This window comes from Schistocerca nitens, chromosome 1, assembly GCF_023898315.1.
Source record: "Schistocerca nitens isolate TAMUIC-IGC-003100 chromosome 1, iqSchNite1.1, whole genome shotgun sequence".
In the NCBI taxonomy this organism is placed as follows: domain Eukaryota; kingdom Metazoa; phylum Arthropoda; class Insecta; order Orthoptera; family Acrididae; genus Schistocerca; species Schistocerca nitens.
In genome coordinates, this window is record NC_064614.1 from 1216039650 (window position 1) to 1216066761 (window position 27112).

Genomic DNA, 27112 nt, shown 5'->3' on the forward strand with positions numbered 1-27112 from the left:
CTGACACGTAGTCTGACACATTTCTCCTAATTCTGCTTCTGTAGCAGGGCAGCTAACATCAGCCTTACATTTTTCTAGTTCTATTTTCAACCCTGTATATGAAGTACAAGTGTGTACTTTGGAAGTGGATGTCCCTTTCCAGTATAGACTCATACAGTTGAGTCTGTGCTAACTGTCATTACTTGTTACAGTTTTGAAGCAGATGCAAATGATTGCTCAATTGTCCACAATGGATGATATTCCCTATCTGCACAACACAGTGGATTGATAAATATTAACTATTCCTGGAATGACCCACCATACAGTTTTAATCTGCACAGGAGGTGTCAAATATTGACTGTTTTCAAAATTTTATCATGTGAGTCTAATAATTTTCATAATGCCACATAATTATTAATTATATTACCATAAGAAAACTGTCTTCACTGAACACAAACAAATGACTGAGGTAGGTCCTCGGCATTTGTCCTGCGATGTAGCAGGGCTTTCTCTCTTTTAATGCTCTGTCTTCGCATGGCACAGTCTTATGCTTGATCAAAATGGAGACATGCAGTCTGGATGTCTATATGGTGTGTAACTAGCTGACATTACCTTAGTCTTCTAATAGGTCATTTACCATTATCTTTCAGCGGAAACCTTTTTTTTTGCTATTGTACTTGGGTCTGCTTTAAATATGTGTTCATCCCAATGTGATGGCATTCCCTCTCCACACTGCTTGCGAATGTCATCATTGATTATAAAGTGTGAAATGTTTTCGTATTCCATTGACTGTTGGTTTGTCTGTTGTTGCTAATTTACCATTATTATCGGATAATTTTCATTCTGCCATAAAATCTTTTTACAAAAATATTATCAGTAAAAATCAAGGTCAGATTCACATTCAGCAGGATCAGGAGTTAAATTCCCATCCAGATTTAGTTTTTCCATTGTATCCCTAATCCATTTCCATTTCCTTCCCTGTCCAGCCCAAGCCTTTGCTCGATCTCTGTTTGTTGATGGCATGTTAAAACACTAATATTCCCTTCAATTCCTATCAAAATTATGTACTGAAGTCTGATATTGAATGTGATGTTAATGTCATTAGTGTCGTGTAAACTTCTTGTTGTATTAAAAGTGTATTGGCCTAAACTCTATCAGGACTTTTGGCTTTCAGAACAAAGATCTATATTGCAGCCCTGGTTTGGCATAGCTTTACTTTGTTTGGCTGTTTTACTACAACTTAATATCTCCTGTAGAGTGATCGTCATTGCAGTTATCCTTTCATTTTTACTGAATTTTGGTTTCATTTCAGCTCTGGCGACTGGTGACAACATTCCTATTCTTCGGGACAGTGGGCTTTAATTTTTTCTTCAGCATGATATTTACGTATAGATATTGTCGCATGCTGGAGGAAGGCTCATTTCGTGGCAGAACAGCAGACTTTGTTATGATGTTCCTATTCGGAGGATTTATGATGATTGTATCCTTTGTTAAAATTTATATGCATAATAACTTGTGGCCAACACCTTCTGTTATGAAAATTGTTACACTCACATTGTTACTTCAGTTGGTGTCACATTACAGTGAAAGTGAAAGTGATAACCTCTCTAAAGTAATGTGTGTGCACACTGATAACACTATTAGCTCTTTGTGTGTCACTGGCTTCTTTACTTTATTTATGTAGCTGACAAGTACTTCATAGTTGCTTTCTTAAGTTACACTGTAAGATTGATAAAAATGAAGCTTCCATAACCCTCAACACACACATATATCCTTACTTTAGTCATCCAGTATTTGAGAATGAGAGCACATAGAGACATGCAACAAACCTTACATATAATTTCAAACCTTTATGAAACTGTTTGCCACTGACAACACCCACAAAATGATGAAAGGGAAAAAAGCTCACCGCTTACTGGATTTTTGCTTTGACGCAGTAAAACTGCCACATGAAACATGACATTTTAATTTATTATTTCTTTACTACTAACAGTATCCTCAACGCTTCTTGTAAACAGTATTCACATGTGCCACTGAATACACCAGAAAAATTATATTATTGTACAACTTATAGTTCAGGAGATACAATGTCAAATACAAAGATCTGTGAGAAGCAAGCGTAACATTTTAATTTAATATGTCTTTGCTGCGAATTCTATTTGCAACATATTTCGCAGACAGTATCCACATATATCACGGAATGTACCTACAAAAATATATCATAATATAACACATAGTTTAGGAGATATGACTTCAAGTACTGAAATGCATCAAAAACTGTGGCATCAAGTATGATGTTTTACTTTATTACTTGTTTATGACTTACTCTATTCACAACACGTTTCACAGTGTCCACATATGCCGCTGAACATACCTAGAATATATCATTGCACGACACATAGTTCAGAAGATATGACATCATAAACATGTAGCTGCTTGAAAACAAAACTGCAGGGCAAAATTCACCAAATGATAGGCAAAATACATGTGAATCATGTAAAATAGATGTGGAATATATTTGACAAGTAATATATCCGCCGTCCGCGGATAGGAAAATCTCAGAGTGTGAGTTATAGCGTTTTATTTAAACTAAAGTCTTTCTTCAAGAGTTACAAAACAATATTCGTGCGGTAGGACTGATCCTCCAAGCCTACCAAGAACTAAATCAGAGATTATTCCAAACATAAACTGTCTTTAGTAACCATACAACTTCACCAAACCAAGCCCTGGGCGTCTCGTGAAGAGCAGCGCGGAGTCCACGTTGCTGTCACCTGAGTCCGAGGCCCTGCGGGGATGACTGGTACGCTGGCGGCGGTGGATGATGACGCGGCGGCTATAATGACACCACTGGGCTCGCTCGGCGTGAACTGCCTCTCCAGACTCCTGCGCCAACCTAAATACTGCTCGGCGCATGGATATGGCTGGCTCTATTTGTAGTCATGTGTCGAGTGGAAGGAAAAAGGTCCGTGGCTGTAGCGACCTCTTGCAGCGCTCTGGACGCCTCCTGGTGGTCTCTGGGAAGCGTCTGTGTTTCTGGGACGACCGGCCAGGCTGACCCCTACTCGGTCCGGGGCCCGCTGTACCGGTCTGCTTCGCGGGAAGCGACAGTTGCAGGCGCTTAGTCTGGACACAGTAACAAGCGTGTACGTGAGCAAAGCCATGGGTAAAAACTCATCCTAAACTCTTGGAACTATTTCAGTTAAATTTGGTATACAAATTGGTTACAATTTAGAAAGAAATACAGTGGTGGTAAGAACCACCAACCTCCTATAGGGGTGAGTGTGATAGTGTGGAGAGAGAAGTAGGGAGGAGAAGAAGGAGAGATGCAAGGGGGAAGGATGAGATTGGCACATATAGGGGGAGGAGGAGATGGACAGAGAGTGGGGATGGAGAAGGAGGAGATGGACTAACAAAAGATTGGAATAAAGACGGCAAAGCAGGGTACTCGGCTAATTCAAAATAAATCTGTTGAGCATTAGAATTTAAGCATGCTCGGCTACATTGACAGTGAAAGCAGTTCTAGATATGAACATTTGTATGTTTCATGCTTTTAATGGAAGTATATGAGTGCTGTTCAAGAAATAGGAATGAGGACAATATTTAAAAGAAAATCAATATTGTTCTTCTTTTTAGGAATATAACTTTTCCCAATGTCCACCCACTTTTTTAACCCATGCAAAAACTAGGAATTGTCAAGTTCTGTAAAATACACTCCTGTCTTAATTATGACATTCTCTTGAGCAGAAATTTTTGCCTTTGAGCTATTTCTCGATGTTTGGGATCAAGAAGAAACTGCTGGGAGCCAAATTGGGCAAGTACAGGGATGGGGCAGCAATTCTTAACACAATTCATGCGTTTTGCTGTAACAGCTTGTGGTGAACATGTTTTTCCTCTCTCTCTCTTTTTTATTTTTGTTAAGAAGCCCGTTTCCTACAATTTCTTGTCAAAGAGATTACCTGTAGTACCTTCCAGTGAAGTTATTCAATTTTCCTAGATGGTAATGTCAATAATTCTAGGAAGGAAACTGCTGGACTTTTGCAGATGATTTTGCAATACAGGGTGAGCACAAAATCTTGCCCTGATTATAAAAATTTATTACAGAATAACTGTTTGACATAATAAGTTACATTTAATGCCATTACATGGTTAGTATTACTAATTGTTGTGATCAATAGATGGCGCTAGTGCTCCACAACGCCGACGCAGTCTGTTAGGTCACTTTAGTTGCTGGCGAAATGACGTCGAAGCAGGAGAATGTGCAATGCGTGCTTTGGTTTCACAAAACGAAATCGCCCATTAGTGTTCAGCGAAAATTTCGGGCTTCTTATGGACGTAGCCCTCCTGACGTTAAATCAATAAAGCGATGGTATGCAAAGTGTAACAAAATAGGCAGCGTTGGAGATTATCCTCGAAGTGGCAGACCTTGTGTGAGTGATGCAACTGTTGTTCGAGTTCGGCAGTCATATCAGTGGAGTCCGTCTAAATAAACTCATCAAGCATCACATGAACTTCAAATACCTCAAGCAAGTGTAGTGAAGAGTCTTCTGAAAGGCTTAGGTTGCATGCTTACATAGTGCAAATCGTGCAGGCCTTGCAACCAAATGATTTGCTGACACATGCTGAATTTGCAACTGATATTCTCAACAGGATTGATGGCACTAACGATTACTTAAATCACATATGCTTTACCGATGAATCCACCTTTCATGTCAGTGGAGTGGTAAATAGGCATAATGTCTGTATATGGGGTGCAGAGTCTCCACATGCTACTATGCAGTTACAGCGAGACAGCGAAAAAATGAATGTTTGGTGTGACCTCATGCCTAACAAGGTTTTTGGACCATTTTTCTTCGGAGAAAAATCCATTACCACTAACATTTATATAGACGTTTTGCAACAGTTCTTTGCCCCACAGTTAGAAGAATATCAACCATGGATAATTTTCCAGCAAGATGGAGCATCCCCCCCCTCCCCCACTGGGCTTTGTTAGTGCATGATTTCCTGGAGGAAACATTTCCGGATCGGTGGATTGGAAGGAGCGGTCAAACACCCTGGCTACCCCACTCTCCAGACAGTATGCCCCTTGAAATTTTTTTTGGTGGTATATCAAGGCCATAGTCTTCGTCACACCAGTTGCTGACGTCGACGAACTGAAGGCTAGCTACAAGCTGCTGTGGGTACTGTGACAGAACACATGTTACGAAACACCTGATGGGAACTGGAATACCGCCTCGACATTCTCCAAGCTAACAAGGGAGCACACGTTGAGGTTTACTAATGTAAGTGGTCTTATAAAAACTAGTAACACTAACCTATGTTATGGCATCAAATGTAAATTATTATGTCAAACAATTATTCTGTAATAAATGTTACAATCAGGGCAAGACTTTGTGCTCACCCTGTACTTTCAAAAAATCTCCCAGATGCAGTTATTCAGATAAAGCAGAAACAACAAATAGATTTGGTCTCAAAATTTCAGCTGAAAAACAAAATCCATGACAGACACAAAAAAACTCCACCAAAATTCATAGAAACTCAAATAGGTAAAATAGAGCGAGTAAGTAAATTCAAGTATCTTAGAGAAATTATAAAACAGAATGGGCTAGAAAAATTAGCAGTAGATGTGGGAGTTAACGAAATGGAGAGCATATGGTTTGACAAAAAATAGTTATAACAAGAAATGCATATCTAGGGAAACAAAACTAAAACACTATACCACAGTGGTATGGCCAGAATGTTTATATGGCTGTGAATGCCTGACAATAAACTATAAGCAGGCCATAGGGGGTGCAATACAAACTACAGATGACTGGAAAATGTGAAGTAATGAGGAGATGTAAAAAAATGTAGAGGAAATCAGAAGTAGTAGTTAAAAGAAGATTAATCTGTTTTGGACACCTCTACTGAATGACTTGCAAAACAGATGTTCCTGTATTTATGGAAGAAGAAATCAACAGTAGCGTGGATTACAGAAATGAGGAAAGATCTAGAAAGAAACATCAAAGAATAGGAAATAACAGACAGAAATCTGTTTAAGAATAAAATTTTAAATTTAGAAGACTTTCAGTGTAGAAGAAATACAACATGGACAGAAGAAAGAAAAAGACTACAAGGGAAGATGATGGCACACTGGAAAAATAGAAAATACCAAGAAAAGAAGAGGAAATGAAAATGTTTCATGATTCTCGTTGGTCAATAAGGAAATTAAAATATAAATATAAAAAAAATCACATGTTGGATTGGTGTTGAAAAATTGGCAGGCTGATGGCTGTTAAGATTACAAAAGTTGGACAGCAAGTGAGTGTGGTTTTGAACTATTGTGCCATGTTTTGAGAAATTTAAGAGAGATCTGTAGGACTTCAGTTGAGTTCCACAATTGCTCACAATGGACAATTAGTAAGTGCGTCTTTGAATTACAAAACTGTGTTGAGAGCAACTTAAGCAAGATCCAATAGACTGTTAATGTGAAGTTGTCATTGTGGATCAGATGTGGATTAATCGTCATACAGGAAACTAGGCAGCAATCAAAACAATGGGTTACTTTTGGTGACTCTGTTACAGAAAAGGTATCGCTGCTCCCATTAGCTGAAAATGTTAAGAGGACATTTTTTAGGATGCAAAGGTCATCGTATATGAATATGAGACCCTTCGCATCCCTAAAATTCATCGCCATAACTGTTCTGGGTGATTGAGCTAACTCTGCTTTATTTCGAGCAGATTTACGAGAAGCTGCCAATTGTTTTGATTGTTCCTTGGCGTTTCATTGAATGTGACAGCTCGACACAGCAAGTCCTTCAGACCTTGCTTATGTTGCTCTAAATATTTCTTCATAATTCAAAGCTGTACTCACTTGTTCACCATTAGCAATTGTGGCACCTACTGGATGTTAATTGGTTTCTTCACCAACTCATATAAAATATTAAGTGCTATTCCCGTTGACTGCTACTTTGCACGCTTGCACTCGCTGATCAGCATGAATCGTGTCATGGACTTTTTCAATTTCTTTCGTAACCACATCTATTAGGCAAGCTGGCCACGACTTTCATCAGAAACAGATGTTTGTCTGTGTGCAGCGTTGAACTGATGACGAAGGATCACTTTAAACAGTACCTAATTTTGCTTTTATTTCATCTTGTGTTTTCCCCTTCAAAAAAAAAAGGTTCAAATGGCTCTAAGCACTATGGGACTTAACATCTGAGGTCATCAGTCCCCAAGACATAGAACTACTTAAACCTAACTAACCCAAGGACATAACACACGTCCATGCCCGAGGCAGGATTAGAACCTGCAACCGTAGCAGCAGCAGCGCAGTTCCGGACTGAAGCACCTAGAACTGTTCGGCCACAACGGCCGGCTTCCAAAAGCAAAAGGTGAATCACAAAATGACAATGCACTATTTCCATCATTGCGAAAACCTCGTAGCACAAATTACTGCAATGGCTTCCAAATTCTAACAAGCCTATGAATCAGTGCATTTTTGTTTTAGCATCATCCAACGGATGGTGGCACACGGTAGTAACACAAACTTGGTTTGTCAATGTTGCCTGTCTTCAAATATAGATATTTATTGAATTTCTCTTGTTGATATTTACAGCCATATTGTGGCTCTCATGCTTGAAAGCATGTTTTTTATCAGCTACTGGCTTTCTGTGTATATTGTAGCTGGATTTGTTGGAGTTTTCTCTCTGGCTGTTCTAGTCCGTGGGAGGTATTTTATTTCCCTCCTGCCCCTCAACAGCCAGAGGATGCTGACTAGCATTCCCCAATCCGCCATCAAGGGATGCACTCTCTAGGTTGAGGCTTCCCCAAAATGAGAAGACAGGGACAGAGTGGAGAGAGGAATGTGGTGGAAGGACAGGAAAAAATGGAGAAGTCTATGTTCTAAGCAGTTTCACCCAGGATCTAGAAACTGTAGATGATGATGATGATGATGATGATGATGTGACACTATTTTGTCCACAAGTCTGCAGATAAAACTTGAAACCACACTCTTCCCCTTCCTCCGCTCCATCCAGTTCGTAGTAAACTAAACTGACCTAGTTCTAGATTTCCTTGCCCTGGGAATATTTGCATTATGTTCTGTCTATGTAACTTGTGTCATCTGTTCACTGTTTGATTCTGACATTGCCTCACACTAATTATGAGATATTCTGTAGTGTGCAGAGCTCCTGAAACTTAAAACATGCAGGTCTAATACTTCAGCATTTTTCAATAATTGTGTGCTTACTGAACAGATCTGTGATGCCATGCTTCCAAGACAGGCACATTTTCTCGCCAGTAAGTGTTCACATTTACTTCCAACTTTGCAAATAGTAATGACTATATGTAAATGAACAGAGTGATGTTTATGAAATGTACATTGAAGCAATATTCTAAGTTTCATTACAAAGAAATCTAGTAAATAAGTGAATTATTGTTTTTTTGTAATCACATAGAAGTAGCCCAGTACCTGTAATCACTTAAAACCAACTATTTATATCTTATCCAAATAAAATGTGTGTAGTGCTGTGTACATCAGTGTGCTTTGAAAGGAAATAGATACAGATAGGGCAACGAATACAAAAGAATCACTAACACATGAGAGGCTGTCAAATAAAAACTAGGCAGATGTGATCTTAACAGAAGAAAGTGGGGTTCTGTTTTTCTCAATTGAGATATGTAAACTTGAAAATTCAGTAAGCTGTTTATTATTTTGAAAGTAATCACCATAACTGTTAGTACATTTATCCCACTGAGACAAGACAGTCAATGCATTCATGGAAAACTGTTTGTGGCTGCCTAAAGACTCACAACTGTACCCAGGTGTGCACCTCTTCATCCAGAGCGGATCAACTGCCAAGAATCTCTTTCTTCATGGAATCAAAAATATGGGAATTGGGTTGGGGGGAAACAGGTCCATTTGAAGGATGTATAAGGGACTCCCAGTGAAATGTCTGCATCATAGCCAAAACAACCTTGGCAACATGTGGGCCCCCATGTTACCAACGATGTTTAAACTATGTTGCAGAAGTTTTGCTGGGAAGCCCTTACACATTTTCTATACAGTCCCATTTTTCTCCCCATGTGATTTCTGTATTTTTGGTGCCACGAAGGAAGATATTCGTGACTGTCGATTTGCTTTGCACAAATAAGTGCGTGCCTGGGTACAATCATGGTCCTGTAGGCTACAGCAGACATTATCCATGAAGGCATTGACAGTCTTGTCTCTGTGGGATAAATGCATTAACAAGTATGTTGTTTACTTTTGAAATAATAAACAGTTTACTTACTTTTTAGGGTTCCATACCTCAATTGGTAAAACCAGAACTTTCATAGAATCACTTTATTTTGTTTGTCTCTCTGCCTGCTAAGACCCTGATTTCTTAGGACTGGGTATAGGTATCAAGTTGAAATTTATGTCATATACTAAGGTCTACAGTTCCTTGATAGTATAAATAATTCAAGCTTCTGAGCCAAGACACTGAACAGGTGTGGCCTTATATGTTACATATTTTGATACCTGCAAGCTCACTCTTCAAAACATATAGACAATCTTATCTGTGTACATAATTAAGTTTGTATGGGACCCTCAGAGTCCTACTGGCACTTGTCTTTTGTTTTCCCTCCCCCATCTGCCTCGTTTTCATTTGACTGCCCCTTATACATTCTATAGGTGCATTACAAAATAAATGGTACAGTCATCGTTGATATCTTACCAGGTGCACACTATGTAACTTGATCAGAGTGTAATTACATCCTTTGCTTGATTTGTTTTTAATTTTTCCTTATCTAAGCCAGCTTTTTGCATATTTTATTAATCTGCTCTTTCTTGGACAAGCATTTACAATAATGCTAGTATATGTGTGGTCTCGAAGAAATCCATTTGTGCGAATGAATTTTTTTGGCCTAATGAATTTCCAGGTGAGTACATCATGATTGCTATTCAATAAGTAAACTCTAACATGATAATTTCTGAATTGAAAGAATTTATGAAATGTTTGCCATGAAACTTGTTTGCCCAAAATATACACTGTTTCAGTTTGCTATTAAGTGAAGAAAGAACTTAACCACACCAGAAAGGCAAAGACTCGTACAATCTGTAGTAATACCATTTTATCTGATGTGAGAGGACTTCTGTGAGTGGCTGGTTGTTCATTGCCAGCTTAGTGAGGGTGGAAAAAATAATGGCGTGTGCACAAAATGAAGTAAGTAGCATGTAAGCGATTATGCTTATGTGCAGCTCTAGTTCACCACCTGGTCCCATGGAAAATACACTAAGTGGAGCTATCATCATACCACTGAGGCACATACTGATAAAGAGCTCTTGAGGTTCTGCTGAAAGGTATTTTGTCATTCTTCCGATAATTTCCCTCAATGAGAAAATTGGATAATTTTGTACTTCGTCCATCTCAGTTGCATTGATAAAATTCTGCTGCAGTAGTTACCTGTTTCAGTCTGACACTCCCATTCTCAAACCACATACCTTGCTATTAACCATAATTATTCATACAATGTGGTGCCAAATGACACAGACCAATCTGTACAGCAAAGTATACAATCAGTTTTTGACAAAATAATTTAATTGGATAGATAAACAATCTACTCTCCAAGCAGTGGCAGAACACACACATAAACAAAGGTTGTAATTAGACAACCTTTCAGAGCCAGTGGCCCCTTCTTCACGCAGAAGTGTTGAAGGGGAAGGAAGAGGGGTGAAGGAAAAGGACTGGAGGGGTCTAGGAAAAGGGGTAGATTTCTGAAAAGTCACCCAGAACCGCAAGACGGGGGAGACTTATCACAGAGGATGAGAAGGAAAGACTGATTGTTGGGGACTGCATTGGACAAGATTTGAAAACCTGAGAGCTTAAAGGGCAAAGACAGGGTAATACGCAAGACAGAGATAACTGCCTACGAAAACTGCCAGTGAAAACTAGATGGGTAAGACAACGATAGATGTAGAAAACTAAAATGGAGTGAAGGAAAGAGTAGTACTGTGAAGAAATGCTGAGATGGAAGAAATTAATGTAAATTAAGGCCAGGTGAGTGACGAGAACCAAGGACGTGTTTTAGCCCTAGTTCCCACCTGCGGAGTTCCGAGAAACTTGTGTCTAGGGGAAGAATCCAGATGGCGTGTGTGGTGAAACAGACAGCAAGACCATGATTGTCATGTTATAGAGCATTCTCTGCACCAGGATATTGATTGTTGACAGTATACACCCTCTGCATATGCCCATTCATCCTAATTGATAATTGGTGGTAGTCATGACTATGTAAAAGACTGAACAGTGTTTACATAACAGCTGGTGTACGACGTGTCATTTCAGATGGTTCTCCTTTTGATAGCGTATGTCTTGCCAGTCACAGGGCTGTTATTGGTGTTGACAGGAGAGTGCATAGGACAAGTCTTGCAGCAAGATGTTCACAGGGGTAACAGCCATAGGGTAGGGAGAGAGGTACAGAAGGCGCATAGGGTCTGACAAGAGTATTGCGGAGATTGGGAAGGCAATGAAAAGCTATTCTAGGTGTGGTGGGCAAGATTTCACATAAAATGGATCTCATTTCAGGGCATGATTTAGGAAGTCATGCCCCTGTTGAAGTATCTGATTAATCCATTCCAGACGAGGATAATACTGAGTCACCAGTGATGCGCTCCAGAGCTGTTTTTGGAGGGATCAGCAGTATCAGGATTGGATGTGATGGCCTGAGAAATCTGATTTTGAGCTAGGCTGGTTGGGTAATTATATGCAGTGAAGGCTAGGTGAGACTAGTGGTGTATTGCTGTAAAGAGTCTGCAACCGAAGAAATATGTTTGCCTCGAACGCCAAGGCTCTAAGGGGGGGGGGAGATATTTGACATGGGAAGGATGGCAACTGTCAAAATGTAAGTACTATTGTTTGTTGGTAGGTATAATGTGGGCGGAAATGTGTAGCTTGCCTTCGTTGAGGATGAGATCAACATCAAGGAAAGTGGCAAGGGATTCAGAATAGGACCATGTGAAATTTCATTGAGAGAAGGTATTCAGAGATTCTAGGCATTTTAACAGGCCAGTCTCATATGAATCCGTATGGTAAAGATGTCATCAATGTATCTAAATCAAACCAGGGGCTGAAGACTTATGAATTCCAGGAAAGACCCCTCCAAGCAACCCATGAAAAGGTTGGCATAGGATGGAGCCAGGTTCGTCCCCATGGCTTAGCCCTGATCTGTTTGTAAGTCTTTCCCTCTAAGATAACATAGTTGTTGGAAAGTATAAAGTTGATAAAGATTAGCCCTCCCAATCTCCACAATATTCTTCTCAGACCCTATGCTCCATCTGCACCCATCTCCCTACCCTACGGCTCCTACCCCTGTGACTGTCCTCACTGCAAGACTTGCTCTCTCCACACTCCTACCACCCCTATAACAACCCTGTAACTGGCAAAACATATACTATCAAAGGGAGAGCCACCTGTGAAACGACACATATCATACACCAGCAGTTATGTAAACACAACATGGGCTACAACATGCCCTTGGTTCTCGCCACCCACCTGGCCTTAATTTACGTTAATTTCTTCTGTTTCAGCATATCTTTGCTGTAACTACTATTTTCTTCATTCCATTTCAGTTTTCTACATCTTTAATTGTCTTACCCATCTATTTTTCACCACCCCACTCCCACCTCTGTTATGTGCAATGCACTTAGCTTTTCACTCTTATTAACTCATGCATGATGTTTATGTAGTAATCTCTGTCTTGCATATTAGCCTGTCTTCGACCTTTAAGCTTGCAGGTTTTCAAATCTCATCCAGTGCAGTCCACAACAATCAGTCTTTCCTTCTCATCCCGTGTGGTAAGTCTCCCTTGACCCATGGTTCTGGATGACTTTCCCGAAATCTACCCCTTTTCCTAGACCTCTCCAGTCCTTTTCCTTCACCCCTCTTCATTCCCCTTCAACCGTTCTGTCTGAAGAAGGAGCCACTAGCTCTGAAAGCTTGCCTAATTACAACCTTTGTTTATGTGTTTGTTCTGCCGCTGCTTGGTGAGTAGAATTTTTACCCATCCAATTACATAATTTTGTGAAAGTATACAGTGGGCAACAATTAATCTCACTGATCTTAGCCTGTGTGTCTGTTGCAACTGACTGACACAACCAAACTCCAACAGACACATAGGTTAAGATCAGTGAGGGTACGTGTTGCCCCCACTATCCTTTGCTATACAGAGGTTGTTCGTGCCTTTCGGCACCGTGTTGTATGAATAATTATAGTTAATAGCATGGTATATGGTTTGAGAATGGGTATGTCAGCAGAGCTTTATATCAGTGCAACTGAGACAGATGAAATAAAAGTAATTATCCAGTTTTCTCGGTACTGACAGTTGCGGTCTACCATCCCGTGGCAGCATGCCTCAAATAAACAATTTCCCAGCAGTGTTTGCAGAATTCTGTGAAATGATTTCTGCTATTGTCTTGACAAAATTATTGTGACGTGAGGATTCTGTGAATAATTTGTATATATATATATAAAGATTTTATTCCTTTTCTTTTCTCTTTCATTTAAGAAGAGAGAGGATCATCAATTTTAAAATCTCATCTGGAAAACTTAAGAACCAAATGTGTCAGAAGCTTTTAAAAAACAGTATTATGAAAAGGAAAATTGCTATTCAACATAGAGCAGAGATACTGAGTCACAGATAGGCACAACAAAAATACTGTCACAGATAACCTTTCGGCCAGTATGGCCTTCGTCAAAATTAGGCCACTCACGTGTGCGCGCATGCACGCACGCGCACACACACACACACACACACACACAAACACACACACACACACAATGCAGTCTCTGGCAACTGAAGCCACACTTCGAGCAGCAGCACCAGTGCATTATTGGAATGGCAGCTGGGTTGGGGGTAAGGAGGAGGCTGAGGTGTGGAGGGGGGAGGAATAGTAGGGTGGGGGGGGGGGGGACAGTGAGATGTGCTGAGGAGTGCGCAGGGACAAGGTGGAGAGAGGTTATGGCAGCTATGTGCAGTTGGAGTGCACAGTTCAGAAAAACTGGTGTTGGTGGGAAGGATCTGTATGGCACAGGCTGTGAAGCAGCCATTGAAATGAAGGATATCTTGTTGGGCAGCTCTAACTCTAGGAATTAGAGCAACATGTCCAATGCCACCTCAAAAAGCTCTCCAAGCTGCTGACTTCCTACTCCTGCCTTGGAGTACCATTGTCCACCACCTCTACAACAACTTCCAAACCTCCCACATGTCCCCTCATAGCTGACAAACCCTGTCTCGCAGACCTACTACATTTACCCCACCCTCCAAAACTCCCTACCTTCTACATGTTTCCTAAGTCTGTAAACCCAACCACCCAGGATGCTCCATTGTGGCTGGTTACTGTGCCCCCACTGAGAGAATCTCTGCTCTCGTAGACCAATACCTTCAACCTATTACCCAGAACTCATCCTCCTATAGAAAAGATACCAGCCATTTTCTCCACTGATTAACCACAGTTCTTGTCCCTTACCGCATGGTGCTCTGCTCATCACTGTTGCTGCCACATCCCTTTACACTAACATCCCTAATTTCCATGACCTTACCGCTATTGAACACTACCTCTCCCAATTCCGGACGGATTCCAAACCAACCACCTCTTTCGTAGTTGCCATGACCAACTATATCCTCACCCACATTACTTCTCCTTTGAAGGCATTATCTACAAACAAATCCAGGGTACAGCTATGGGCACCCATGAGGCACCATCCTATGCCAACCTATTCATGGCCCATCTAGAGGAATCCTTCCTAAACACCCAGAATCCTTAACTGCTCACCTGGTTCAGATTCATTGATTACATCTTTGCGATCTGGATCGAGGTTGAGGACACCCTATCCATATTCCTTCAGAACCTCAACAGCAGTTAACCCCTTTTGCTTCACATGGTCCAACTAAACCCAACAAACCACCTTCCTAGATATTGACCTCCACCTCAGAGGTGGCTACATCAGTACCCCAGGCATATCAAACCTACTAGCCACCAGCAATACCTCCACTTTGACAGCTGCCACCCATTCCATACCAAGAAGTCCCTTCCATACAACCAAACCGCCCGTGGTCATCGCATCTGCATCGCTCTCGAAATATACCAAGGGTCTCACTGAAGCCTTCACAGACCGTAATTATCCTTGTACAAAAACAAATCTCCCGTGCCTTATCTTTCTTGTCTCCCACCACCTCTCAAAGTCTCACTGTCCGGCCACAGAGAATCATTCCCCTCGTAACTCAGCACCACCCAGGACTGGAGCAACTGAATTACAGTCTCCATCATGGTTTCGACTACCTTTTGTTGTGCCCTGAAATGAGAAATGTCCTGCCTACTATTTCCCACACCCCTCCCACAGTAGTATTCTACCATCCACTGAACCTACACAATATACTCGTCCATCCCTACACAACCCCTGCTCCCAGACCCTTAGCTCATGGCTCCTATCCCTGTAATAGACCTAGATACAAGACCTGTCCCATACATCCTCCCACCACCACCACATACTCCAGTCTGGTCACAAACATCACCTATCCCATCAAAGGCAGGGCTACCTGTGAGACCAGTCATGTGGTCAACAAGCTAAGCTGCAGCCTCTGTGCTGCATTCTATGTAGGCATGACAACCAACAAGCTGTCTATCCGCATGAATGGCCACTGACAAACTCTGGCCAAGAAACAAGTGGACCACCATGTTGCTGAGCACACTGCCCAACATTACATCGTTCATTTCAATGACAGGCTTCATAGCCTGTACCATATGGATTCTCCACACTAATACCAGCTTTGCTGAATAGTGCAGGTGGGAACTTTCCCTGCAATATAACCTATGTTCCTGTAACCCTCCTGGACTCAACCTCCGTTAGTCATTGTCCTCACCCATCCAGCCCCTTCCCTGTCCCTATTCCAGCACTACATGGCCCCCATTCCACCGTGGCACCTAGTCTTTTTGCTTCTCTCCTTTTCCACCCCACCCCCCCCTCCCCTCTTCCCTGCCCACTGTCGACTCTCCCAACTTCACATAACTGCCCTACTTTCTCCCCATCTTGTCATTGCGCACTCCCCAGCAGCACTTCACTGTCCCCCACACCCCCCCCTCCCTGCCCCAGCCCCACCCTTACCCCCACCCAGACGCCATTCCCATCATACACTGGTGCTGCTGCTCGCAGTGTGGTTTCAGTTGCCAGAGACTGCAGTCATGTGAATTGCATGTGTGTGTGTGTGTGTGTGTGTGTGTGTGTGTGTGCGTGCGTGCGCGCGTGAGCGTGTGCGCGTGTGACCGCGCGCGAGCGTGTGCGTGCGCGCGTGAGCGTGTGCGCGTGTGACCGCGCGCGAGCGTGTGCCCGCGCGCGCGCGCGAGCGTGTGCCCGCGCGCGCGCGCGAGCGTGTGACAGAGGCCATTCTGGCCATACCGTAATCTTATTGTGACAGTCTTTTTGTTGTGCCTGTCTGCGACTCCGCATCTCAGGTATATGGTGAGTAGCAGCTTTCTTTTTCATGATGTTGTTACATTCTATCCTAGATTTTCCTTTGTAAGATTTTAAAAAAGTATGTATGTGCAGTTTACTGTCCTTCACGTCAATTAGAGTTGATATTTTTGTACACCAGAATTTCAAACTGCAGAGTGGTTTGAACTTAATTTTAGGAGCAAGCAGTCTGTTTAGAAATTTTATATTTTGGAGTTATGATACTAAAAATGAATTACGGTTATGACTCATTAGGGAATCTGAGTTGTTAGCTCTTCAGGAGCATCTTATGAGAGGGAGTCATAATGATACAGTGGAATATCGAGCAGTAGATTTTTTTCTGCATTGAAGGGGAACAATGCTGCAACAATCAGTGCCAAGTTTGTGGAAATACAGCAACAATGCACTATCATATGACACTCTGGTTATGTAGCACAGGTGCTTCCAGTTTGGTCAGACAAGTTTAAATGATGAGGACCAAAATGGCAGACTCTCTCTTTGTAAAAAACAGGAAATCACTAGAGACTTGAAGGTCCTAGTGCTCAAAGACCAATGTCTCACAACTGAAATGATAGCATCAAATGTGGAAATCAGTCAGTTTTCAAAATTTTGCATGACATTTTGATAATGACAAAGTTTACAGCCTGCTGGATTCTGCGACTGGTCACACCTATTAAAAAAGCCTGGTCAACAGAGGCAGCAGAAGAAATGTTGCAGCTCTGTCAGGCCAATTCAGATGACTTTTTTTAGCAGCCTAATCACTATGGACAGTTGCTGTTGCAACCCTATGACCTCGACACAAAGGAGCAAGCAGTGGAAGCGTGTGGATTCATCACTGCTGAAAAAAAGCAACAACTTGGCCATCATTGGGCAAGGTGATGTTGACTGTTTTTTTGGACAGATATGGTGTGGCACTACGTGATTGTGGTTTTAAGGGGCAAACCATCACAGACTACTGTCAAGATGGAGCATTTCAAAAAGGTGTCTGAGGGAGAGTTTTTGCTCAAAGACAATGCCCCAGCTCATTTTGTGTCTGACAGTGGCATACATGCTGCATCTTTGGGCAAGAAATTTTGTCTTGTGTCTGTATCCTGCTAACATGGCAGCCAATAACTTCTTCCTATTTCTTCAGGTAAAGAAATAATTGTGTGGCAGGTATTTCCGAAATGACAATGTGATTTTTGAGGTGGGACATTTCCAGAACTGCTAGAATATAGACTTACAGAACCAAGGTCTCTGCCAAAGTATGCATTATTGGGAAAAATGTGTCACATTGAAGAGTGAATACGGATTAGGGTAACTAACATCATCATGAAGTTTTATGGTTGCAGCTTGATTTTTTAGGCAATAATTAAAACTATATGACTATCCCTCATAGTAACACTGCACGTACACGTTCAAGAAAGTATGTACAGATCCTGGCAGAATAGCGTATTTACTCGAATCTAAGCCGCACTTTTTTCCGGTTTTTGTAATCCAAAAACCCGCCTGCGGCTTAGAATCGAGTGCAAAGCAAGCGGAAGTTCTGAAAAATGTTGATAGGTGCCGCCACAACTAACTTCTGCCGTCGAATATATGTAGCGCTACACAAGCATGCCTTGTGGGCACTAAGATAAATACTGGCGCCAAAACCTCTGCATCAGTAAATAAATTTTTAAAAAAAAGGTAGAAGACGAGATTTTTTTTTTCTCCGCCCCGAGTTTCGACCACTGCATTTTCATACATTATCCAACGAAGTAAATACAAATTCCGTATTGTTCATCTTCGAATGTAGCAGAATTTCAATGTACTACGAAAATCCGACTGACAAGACTGTTAGGGATGTTTGTCAATATGGCCAACTCTACGTTCCGAGTTTTTTCCTACCTGTGAGAAGAGATGGTTGCTAATAGGAACCTGATGAAATGTGAATCACATGCAGTATTCTCTTCACCATAAGACTAATACGAATATAAACATTTTGCCATGTATTCTTTCGTGTTTGCTGCTATCTCATTTAAATCCTGTCTGCGTAATAAACTACGAAACTAGAGTGAGACAACAGCAAACGCGGAAGAATATACGTATCGTGTCATGTTTATATTCGTATTATTCTTATGCCTAATAGTGATACAGTCAGAAATGAAGCACGGCAACTGACTAGATTTTAAATGTAAGATGACTAATTTCTGTGCAGAATTTGATGTACTAAAGAAGCGGCCGCAAAGATTTTCAAATGGAGGAAAATTTTCGCCTAACTCTCGTTCAGAACATGTTCTATCATACGAATTTGGTTCTTTTTGATCATTATCAAAGAAAGCAGCAGTGTAAGTAACAACAAATAGCAGTCTCTTGCCATTGTTTCGCTAATGAGACGATTCCTCTTTTTTTTTTCTTTTTTTTTTTTAAGCGGCGGTAGCGCGCACAAAAGCAAGTCATGCCGCGGGCGGCGACAGGCCGTAAACACGCACTATCAAAATGCGACAAACAATGCATTACACAGTACAGTAATGCATTTTCAGCTTAGAGTGACGTAAACACCTATAACAAAGAAAACGGCACTTATCAGATCAAAGCAAAATAAGCAATCGATTCAGACGAAGCACGTGAAAAAGAAGGGTACCCTATAAATACGGACGGAGCGCCTGACGCATAGCAATGGCTACCTGGTAAAGCTTAACTGCTAAGCTTACGACTCGAACCAAACTACTGTAGCTGTATCGTCTTTCATTCGACCTAAATTGTGTCTCCTATTACAATAGACCAACTTTGTTTCGATTTGGAGTTGCGGCCTAAAACTTTTCTCTCCCCTTGAATTTCGAGTCTCAAATTTCAGGTGCGGGTTAGATCCGGGAAAATTTTTTTTCCTTGATTTCGAGTCTCATTTTTCAGGTGCGGCTTAGATTCGAGTGCGGCTTAGATTCGAGTAAATACGGTACTACATTTACAGTCAGTTGATCATGAGATTGAAAGAGGTACACTTTTCAGTACCAATAATTTTTCTTTTGTTTTGCTTTCAAGTTCGTGTTGCCCAAAGTTACAACAAATTAAAGCAAATTTCTGCACAAAAACAGAGCTATAGAAGAAGGGTAAATTGATGTGAATACTCTTGACATTGTTATAGGAATTTTTGCACTTTTAGAATTACCATAATTTTTGCAATCTTCATTTTGCATTGTGCCATTCACATAAGTGCAGTGTTGAGCAAACAAATTGTTTGTTGTTGGTTTGCCTAAAAGGGCTCACAGAGTCATAAATCATAATGTTTTTATGGTGATTATGGGGGGAGAGAGAGGAGTTTTGAAAAAGTGTCCCCCTTCAATCTACATCTACATGGATACTCTGCAAATCACATTGATGTGTCTGGCAGAGAGTTCATCGAACCACCTTCACAATTCTCTATTATTCCAATCTCGTATAGCGCGCGGAAAGAATGAACACCTGTATCTTTCCATACAAGCTTTGATTTCCCTTATTTTATCATGGTGATCGTTCCTCCCTATGTAGGTTGGTATCGACAAAATATTTTCGCATTCGGAGGAGAAAGTTGGTGATAGGAATTTTGTGAGAAGATTCCATCTCAACGAAAAACACTTTCTTTTAATGATTTCCAGCCCAAATCCTGTATCATTTCTGTGACACTCTCTCCCATATTTTGCGATAATACAAAACATGCTGCCTTTCTTTGAACTTTTTCGATGTACTCTGTCACTCCTATCTGGTAGGGATCCCACACCACATAGCAGTATTCTGAAATAGGATGGACAAGCATAGTGTAGGCAGTCTCCTTAGTAGGTCTGTTACATTTTCTAAGTGTCCTGCCAATAAAATGCAGTCTTTGGTTAGCCTTCCCCACAACATTCTCTATGTGATCCTTCCAATTTAAGTTGTAATGCCTAGGCATTTAGTTGAATTTACAGCTTTTAGATTAGATTGCTTTATCGTGTAACCGAAGTTTGACGAGTTCCTTTTAGCACTCATGTGGATGAATTCACACTCTTCATTATTGAGGGTCAACTGCCACTTTTGGCACCATTAAGACATCTTTTCTAAATCATTTTGCAGTTTGTTTTGATCTTCTGATGACTTTATTAGTCGATAAACGACAGCGTCATCTGCAAACAACCAAAGACAGCTGCTCAAATTGTCTCCAAAATCGTTTATATAGATAAGGAACAGCAAAGGGCCTATAACGCTACCTTGGCGAACGCCAGAAATCACTTCTGTTTTTCTCGATGACTTTCCGTTAGTTACTACGAACTGTGACCTCTCTGACAGGAAATCACAAATCCTGTCACATAACTGAGACGATGTACCATAAGCACGCAATTCCACTACGAGCCGCTTGTGCGGTACAGTGTCAAAAGCCTTCCGGAAATCCAGAAATAAGGAATCGATCTGAAATCCCTTGTCAATAGCACTCAACACTTCATGTGAATAAAGAGCTAGTTGTGTCTCACAGGAATGATGTTTTCTAAAACCATGTTGACTGTGTGTCAATAAACCGTTTTCTTCGAAGTAATTCACAATGTTCGAACACAATATATGTTTTAAATGCTGCTGCATATTGACATTAACGATATGGGCCTTTAATTTAGTGGATTACTCCTACTACCCTTCTTGAATGTTGGTGTGACCTGTGCAACTTTCCATTCTTTGGGTATGGGTACATATCTTTCATCTAGCGAACGTTTGTATGTGATTGTTAAGTATGGAGCTAATGCATCAACATACTCCGAAAGGAACCTAATTGGTATACCGTATGGACCAGACGACTTGCTTTTATTAAGTGATTTAAGTTGCTTCACTTCTCCGTCGATATTTACTTCTACATTATGCTATCACCAGAGAAGGCATTGATTATTTCTTGCCGCTAACATTTTCACATACGACCAGAATCTCTTTGGATTTTCTGCCAGGTTTTGAGACAAAGTTTCATTGTGGAAACTGTTATAGGCATCTCGCATTGAATTCAGTGCTACATTTCGAGCTTCTGTAAAAGATCGCCAATCTTGGGGATTTTGCGTCTGTTTAAATTGGGCATGTTTGTTTCGTTGTTTCTGCAACAGTGTTCTAACCTGTTTTGTGTACCAAGGAGGATCAGCTCCGTCGTTTGTTAATTTATTTGGTATAAATCTCTCAATTGCTGCCCATACTATTTCTTTGAATTTAAGCCACATCTGGTCCACACTTATATTATTAATTTGGAATGAGTGTAGATTGTCTCTTAGGAAGGCGTCAAGTGAATTTTTATCTGCTTTTTGAATAGGTATATTTTTCACTCACTACAACAACTCCTTGTTCACTAATCCCTAAATCGGTTTTGATGCTCGTTATTAACTCAGGATTATTTGTTGCTAAGAGGTCAAATGTGTTTTCACAGCAGTTTACTATTTGCGTAGGCTCATGAACTAACTGCTCGAAATAATTTTCAGAGAATGCGTTTAGCAGAATTTCGGATGATATTTTATGCGTACGTCGGGAATTAAACATGTATTTTCGCCAACATATCGAGGGTAAATTAAAGTCACCACCAACTATTATCGTACGAGTCAGGGATGTGTTTGAAATCAAACTCAAGTTTTCTTTGAACCTTTAAGCAACTGTATCATCTGAATTGGGAAGTCGATAAAAGGATCCGCTTATTATTTTGTTCCAGTTGCCAACAATGACCTCTGCCCATACTAAATTACAGGAAGTATCTACTTCAATTTCGCGATAAGATAAACCACTTCTAACAGCAACAAACACGCCACCGCCAGCCGTGTTTAGCCTATCCTTTTCGAACACCGTTAGGTTCTTCGCAAAAATTTTGGCTGAGCTTATATCTGGCTTTAGCCAACTTTCAGTGCCTATAACTATTTGAGCATCAGGGCTTTCTATTATCACTTGGAGCCCTGATACTTTCCCAACACAGCTACGACAATTTACAACTGTTATACCAATTGTTCCTGTATCTACATTCTTCCTGTGTTCATCCTGCACCCTTTGTGACTGAAGCCCTTCTTTTGTTTTCCCTAGAACCTCTAACCTAAAAAACCGCCCAGTCCATGCCACACAGCCCCTGCTACCCATGTAGCCACCTCCTGCATATAGTGGACACCTGCCCTATTGTTGATGAGATGCTCAACTCTCTCAACTCAACCAAGGGTGTGGTAATGTGCCATGATATCATGGATATGGGCATAGCAGAGCTGAAACAAGAATGGGCATCCCAAGGGATAGTCAATGTGGACCAATGATCACGAAGGAATAATGGAGAAACTGAAAAGACTGCCACTTTCACTGTCTCATTCAATTCTCCAGTGCTGCCTGAACATATTGTGGCAGGGTCCCTTCAACGTACAGTGAGGCCTTACATATCAAACTCTATACCCTGTTATAAATGCCAGTGTTTTGACCATACAGCCATGAGTCGTGGAGGTGAAGTGACCTGTGGAAAGTGCGGAAAAGGAGCCCATGACGCTGGGACTGACTGCTCGTCTCCAGAGATCTGCATCAACTGCTCTGGGAACCATCCAGTGTGGGGCTGAGACTGACCTGGTTTTGCTCAGGAATACAGGAAATTAAAATGATCAACTGGATCCACTATGCCGAAACCAAAAAAGAATATAAGGTGATGCATCACTGTGTCTTTGCACTTCATATTCTTTTGTGGTGCGGAAATCTGTTCCCAAGATGGACGCTTTGAAGCAGACATTGTCCCGTGTGGCTGTATCCACCTCAAGCACCTGTACTTGCACGTGTACATGTCAGGGAAAAGCAAGCAAGGAAGGACAAAGCTATATAGGCAGCAGAAACAGGAAAGATCACAGTGAGCATCCAGAAGGTACAGAGAAAGCAGAATGCCCTCAACACCCCCTTGAAGGGACAGGGCACAGGGAAAGCATCATGCCATTTAGGTCAAAAGCTGTCCTGGGGAGCCGTCAGACATCATTCTGGCACATCTGATTGACGAGGAGGACATCATGGACTTATGGACTTGGATGAGCACAAAAACACATTTTAAAGATATGGACACCCCTGTGCTAAAGGGCTGTATGCTACACTGCAAGGATGACCTGATGGGGAAAGAGCCTAGGGAGGGGTCACTCTCTTTGTCACTAATGTGCACCACTCCTCCCCCTGGCTACTAACCTTTAAGCAAGTGCAGTTGAAACTCATGTGCTCGTAGTATTTACCTCCGCAAGATGCAATAGACTTTGAGACTCTCACAGATCTTATAGAGCAACTCCCATGACCATTTCTCATATTGAGAAACTTCAGTGCCCACCATGTCTTGTGCGACGTGGCCTGTACTTTCCCTTGGGCTTGGGTTTTGAAGAATCTCGTGACTTCTCACAAGCTCTGTGTCCTCAACACAGCTACTGCAACTCATTTCTGTGCTGCTCCTGTGTCATTCTCAGCCATTGACCTCTCTTTCTGGTCTCCGGCCCTTTCAGACTCAGTTCAGTGGGAGGTCACTGACGACCTTTATTCTAGTAATCACTTCCCACTCCACATTCACCTACTGGATGGAGCATTCCCTGTAGGAAAGCCACCAAAATGGATTGTCAGCAAGGCTAAATAGACACTGTCCAGCCAGCTCGCTGTGTTTGAACACCGTGACAGTGTCCAGGAATAGGAGGACCACGCACCACGTGAGTGATCCATTATGCCACTAAGCTATCGATGCCAAAGTCCTCAGGTCATCTTTGGAGGTGACCTGTACCTAGATGGACAGCTGAGTGCCATTCAGCAATCCAGGCCAGGCATGCGAATCTTTGATGGTTTAAATGCCACCTGACAGCAGACAACCTCATCACCTTCCGAGACGCAAGAACCAAGGCTCAATGGGTAATTAAGGATAGCAAGAAAAGGTCATTGCAAGCTTTCCTGGACTCAATCAATCATTCCACTTGTTCTACAAAAGTGATGGAAGCCATCCGGAGGATTTCTGGTAAACACGGGCATGTACCAAAAGCTGCAGCCCTGAAACATGGATTTCCCCAAACAGCTAGAAACGTTGCTCAGATGCTGGCTGATCATTTTGCAAAAATTACAGCCAATGCAAGCCAGGATCCGGCGTTTTGTCGCTACCGTGCAACTGTAGAGAGGGGCAAGTTGGACTTCAGATCTGATGGTTCTGAGGCCTACAACTCCCCTTTCTCGATGTGGGAGCTGGAATTGGCACTGTCTGAGACTCACGACACTACACCCAGTCACAACCAAATGTTTCGACATTTGCCAGTAGCATCAAAGGAAATCTTCGTTGATCCATTATGGATCATGGGACGACGGCTGGCATGAACTTCTTGTTGCAATAATTTACCAACAGCCGTATGTATTGTAGAAATTTATTTTATTTTATGAACTTCCATGTTACCAGTTTCGGCATTACATTGATGCCATCTTCAGGTCCCACTCGTCATAGTCATAAAATCGCTATACACGGAAGGAGCCGTATAACTGCAACCGCTCTTGGTGGCCAGGCGACACAGACTTATGTGGTTTGAAACCACCTCAGTCTTATATGGCACACAGGCATCTTTCCAAATTCGTGGAGGAAGTCAATTCTGATACCTGTCCTCAAACTAGGAAAGGACTGCATGTGTCCCATTAGGTGCAGGTGTTTTGCCTTAACAAGCTGTGTAGGAAAGATGCTGGTGTGAATGTTTATCCATCTCCCGGTCTGGTTGTTTGAGACCAGGCAACTCCGTTGCCACTCTCAGTGTGGCCTCTGGGGATTTTGGTCCACTGTCAGAAACCTGACCTTATAGAGGTGGCTGTTCAACAGGCGTGCATATATAAATGTCAGTGTATCGGCATATTCTTCAATATCAGTAAGGCATACAATACTATTTGGAGGCAGAGTATTCTTGTATAACTGCATCAACAGGGCTTCCGAGGCCAGCGCTGCATGTTCTTATGGTTTTTCCTGTCTCAGCAGTTTTTGAGTACCCGAATTGGTGACATACTGTCAGACTGTTTTGAGCAGGAGAATGGCATCCCTCAGGGCAGTGTTATAAGTGTAACTATCTTCGCCATAGCCATAACAGTATCATGTCTGTGGTAAGGAGTCCCATACAGTGCTCCTTATTTGTGGACATTTTGCTGTTTTCTGTTCCTCCTCCAGCGTTGCAACAGTGTGCTGTCAGTTACAACTTAAATTGCGGAGGTTAGTGGAGTAAGGAACAATGACGCGTTTTTAGTTCTCTGCAGAGAAGTATGTGTGTGTTCATTTTAATCCTTCTCGTTGTATTTTTAATGTACCTGCCTTGCATATGAGGGACACTAAGCTACATTTTAGAGACTGAGTGAGGCTTCTGGTGCTCAGTTTTTACTCCAAATTGTCGTGGTTGTCGCACCTGATAGACCTGAACACCAGAACCCTCAAGGCACTGAACATAATAAATCACCTCAGCCACATGTCTTGGGGAGTGGACAGGTCACATCTGCTTCAGTTTTATAGGGCTTTCATGCATTCACAACTAGATTATAGACGCAATGTTTGTGGATCGGCGAGGTCTTCTTATTTGAAGATTGTTGACACTGTCCACTATGGGAGAATTAGGCTGGCCATGGGTGCTTATAGGACAGTGCCCCATACCCAGCGTCTGTGCTGAGGCTGTGAGCCATGACTTACAGTTCGACAGAAACTCCTCATAGTGAGTTCCTCACAGCATTGAATTCACCTGCATTCCATTCTGTTGCTCGTCACTCTGTGGAATGCCTTTTCTCCCACTGTCCATGAGCAACAGTGTCATGTGGGATCCATGTTTGACATTTACTGGAGTCACTTGGAGTGGAGCAGATCCAACCTCAAATCCAGGGTTTTAACTGTCAGCCACCCTGGTTGCTGCAGAGGCCCATGGTCATTTTAGATTTAGTGCAGTACAGGTGAGATTGCGCTCCTGCTTCTGTGTTTAATGTGTATCTTGTTGACATTTTGTATGAGCATCACAGCTGTGTAGCTGTCTTTACAGATGGTTCTAAATAGGGGAACTACACTATGTGATCAAAAGTATCCGGACACCTCCCCCCCCCCCCAAAAAAAAAAAAAAAGATTTCATATTCGGTGCATTGTGCTGCCCCCTACTGCCAGGTACTCCATACCAGCGACCTCAGCAGTCATTAGACATCGTGAGAGGGCAGAATGGAGCAATCTGCAGAACTCGCGGACTTCGAATGTGGTCAGGTGGTTGGGTGTCACTTGTGTCATACGTCTGCATGTGAAATTTCCACACTTGTAGACATCCCTAGGTCCACTGTTTCCAATGTGATAATGAAGTGGAAACGTGAAGGGACATGTACAGCACAAAAGCGTACAGATCGACCTTGTCTGTTGATTGGCAGAGACTGCTGACAGTTAAAGAGGGTCGCAGTGTGTAATAGGCAGACATCTATCCAGATCATCACGCAGGAATTCCAAACTACATCAGGATCCACTGCAAGTACTGTGACAGTTAGGCGGGGGGGGGGGGGGGGGGGGGAGATAAAACTTTTTCATGGTCAAGCAGCTGCTCACAAGCCACACATCAAGCCAGTAAATGCCAAGCGATGCCTCACTTGATGTAAGGAGTATAAACATTGGACGATTGAACAGTGCAAAAACATTTTGTGGAGTGACGAATCACGGTACACAATGTGGCGAACTGATGACAGGGTGTGGGTATGGTGAATGCCTGGTGATCATCATCTACCAGCATATG

The 27112-nt window shown here is 41.9% G+C and overlaps 1 protein-coding gene across 1 annotated transcript in view; it reads left to right on the forward strand.

Annotated features, from left to right (window-relative positions):
* Window positions 1–27112, forward strand: part of LOC126201252 (derlin-2) — a 79724-nt gene that overhangs the window by 13964 nt on the left and 38648 nt on the right. The window contains exons 3-4 of the mRNA XM_049936771.1: window positions 1292–1459; window positions 9757–9879. Coding sequence (XP_049792728.1) covers window positions 1292–1459; window positions 9757–9879 — 291 coding nt within the window. The remainder of the gene's footprint in view (window positions 1–1291; window positions 1460–9756; window positions 9880–27112) is intronic.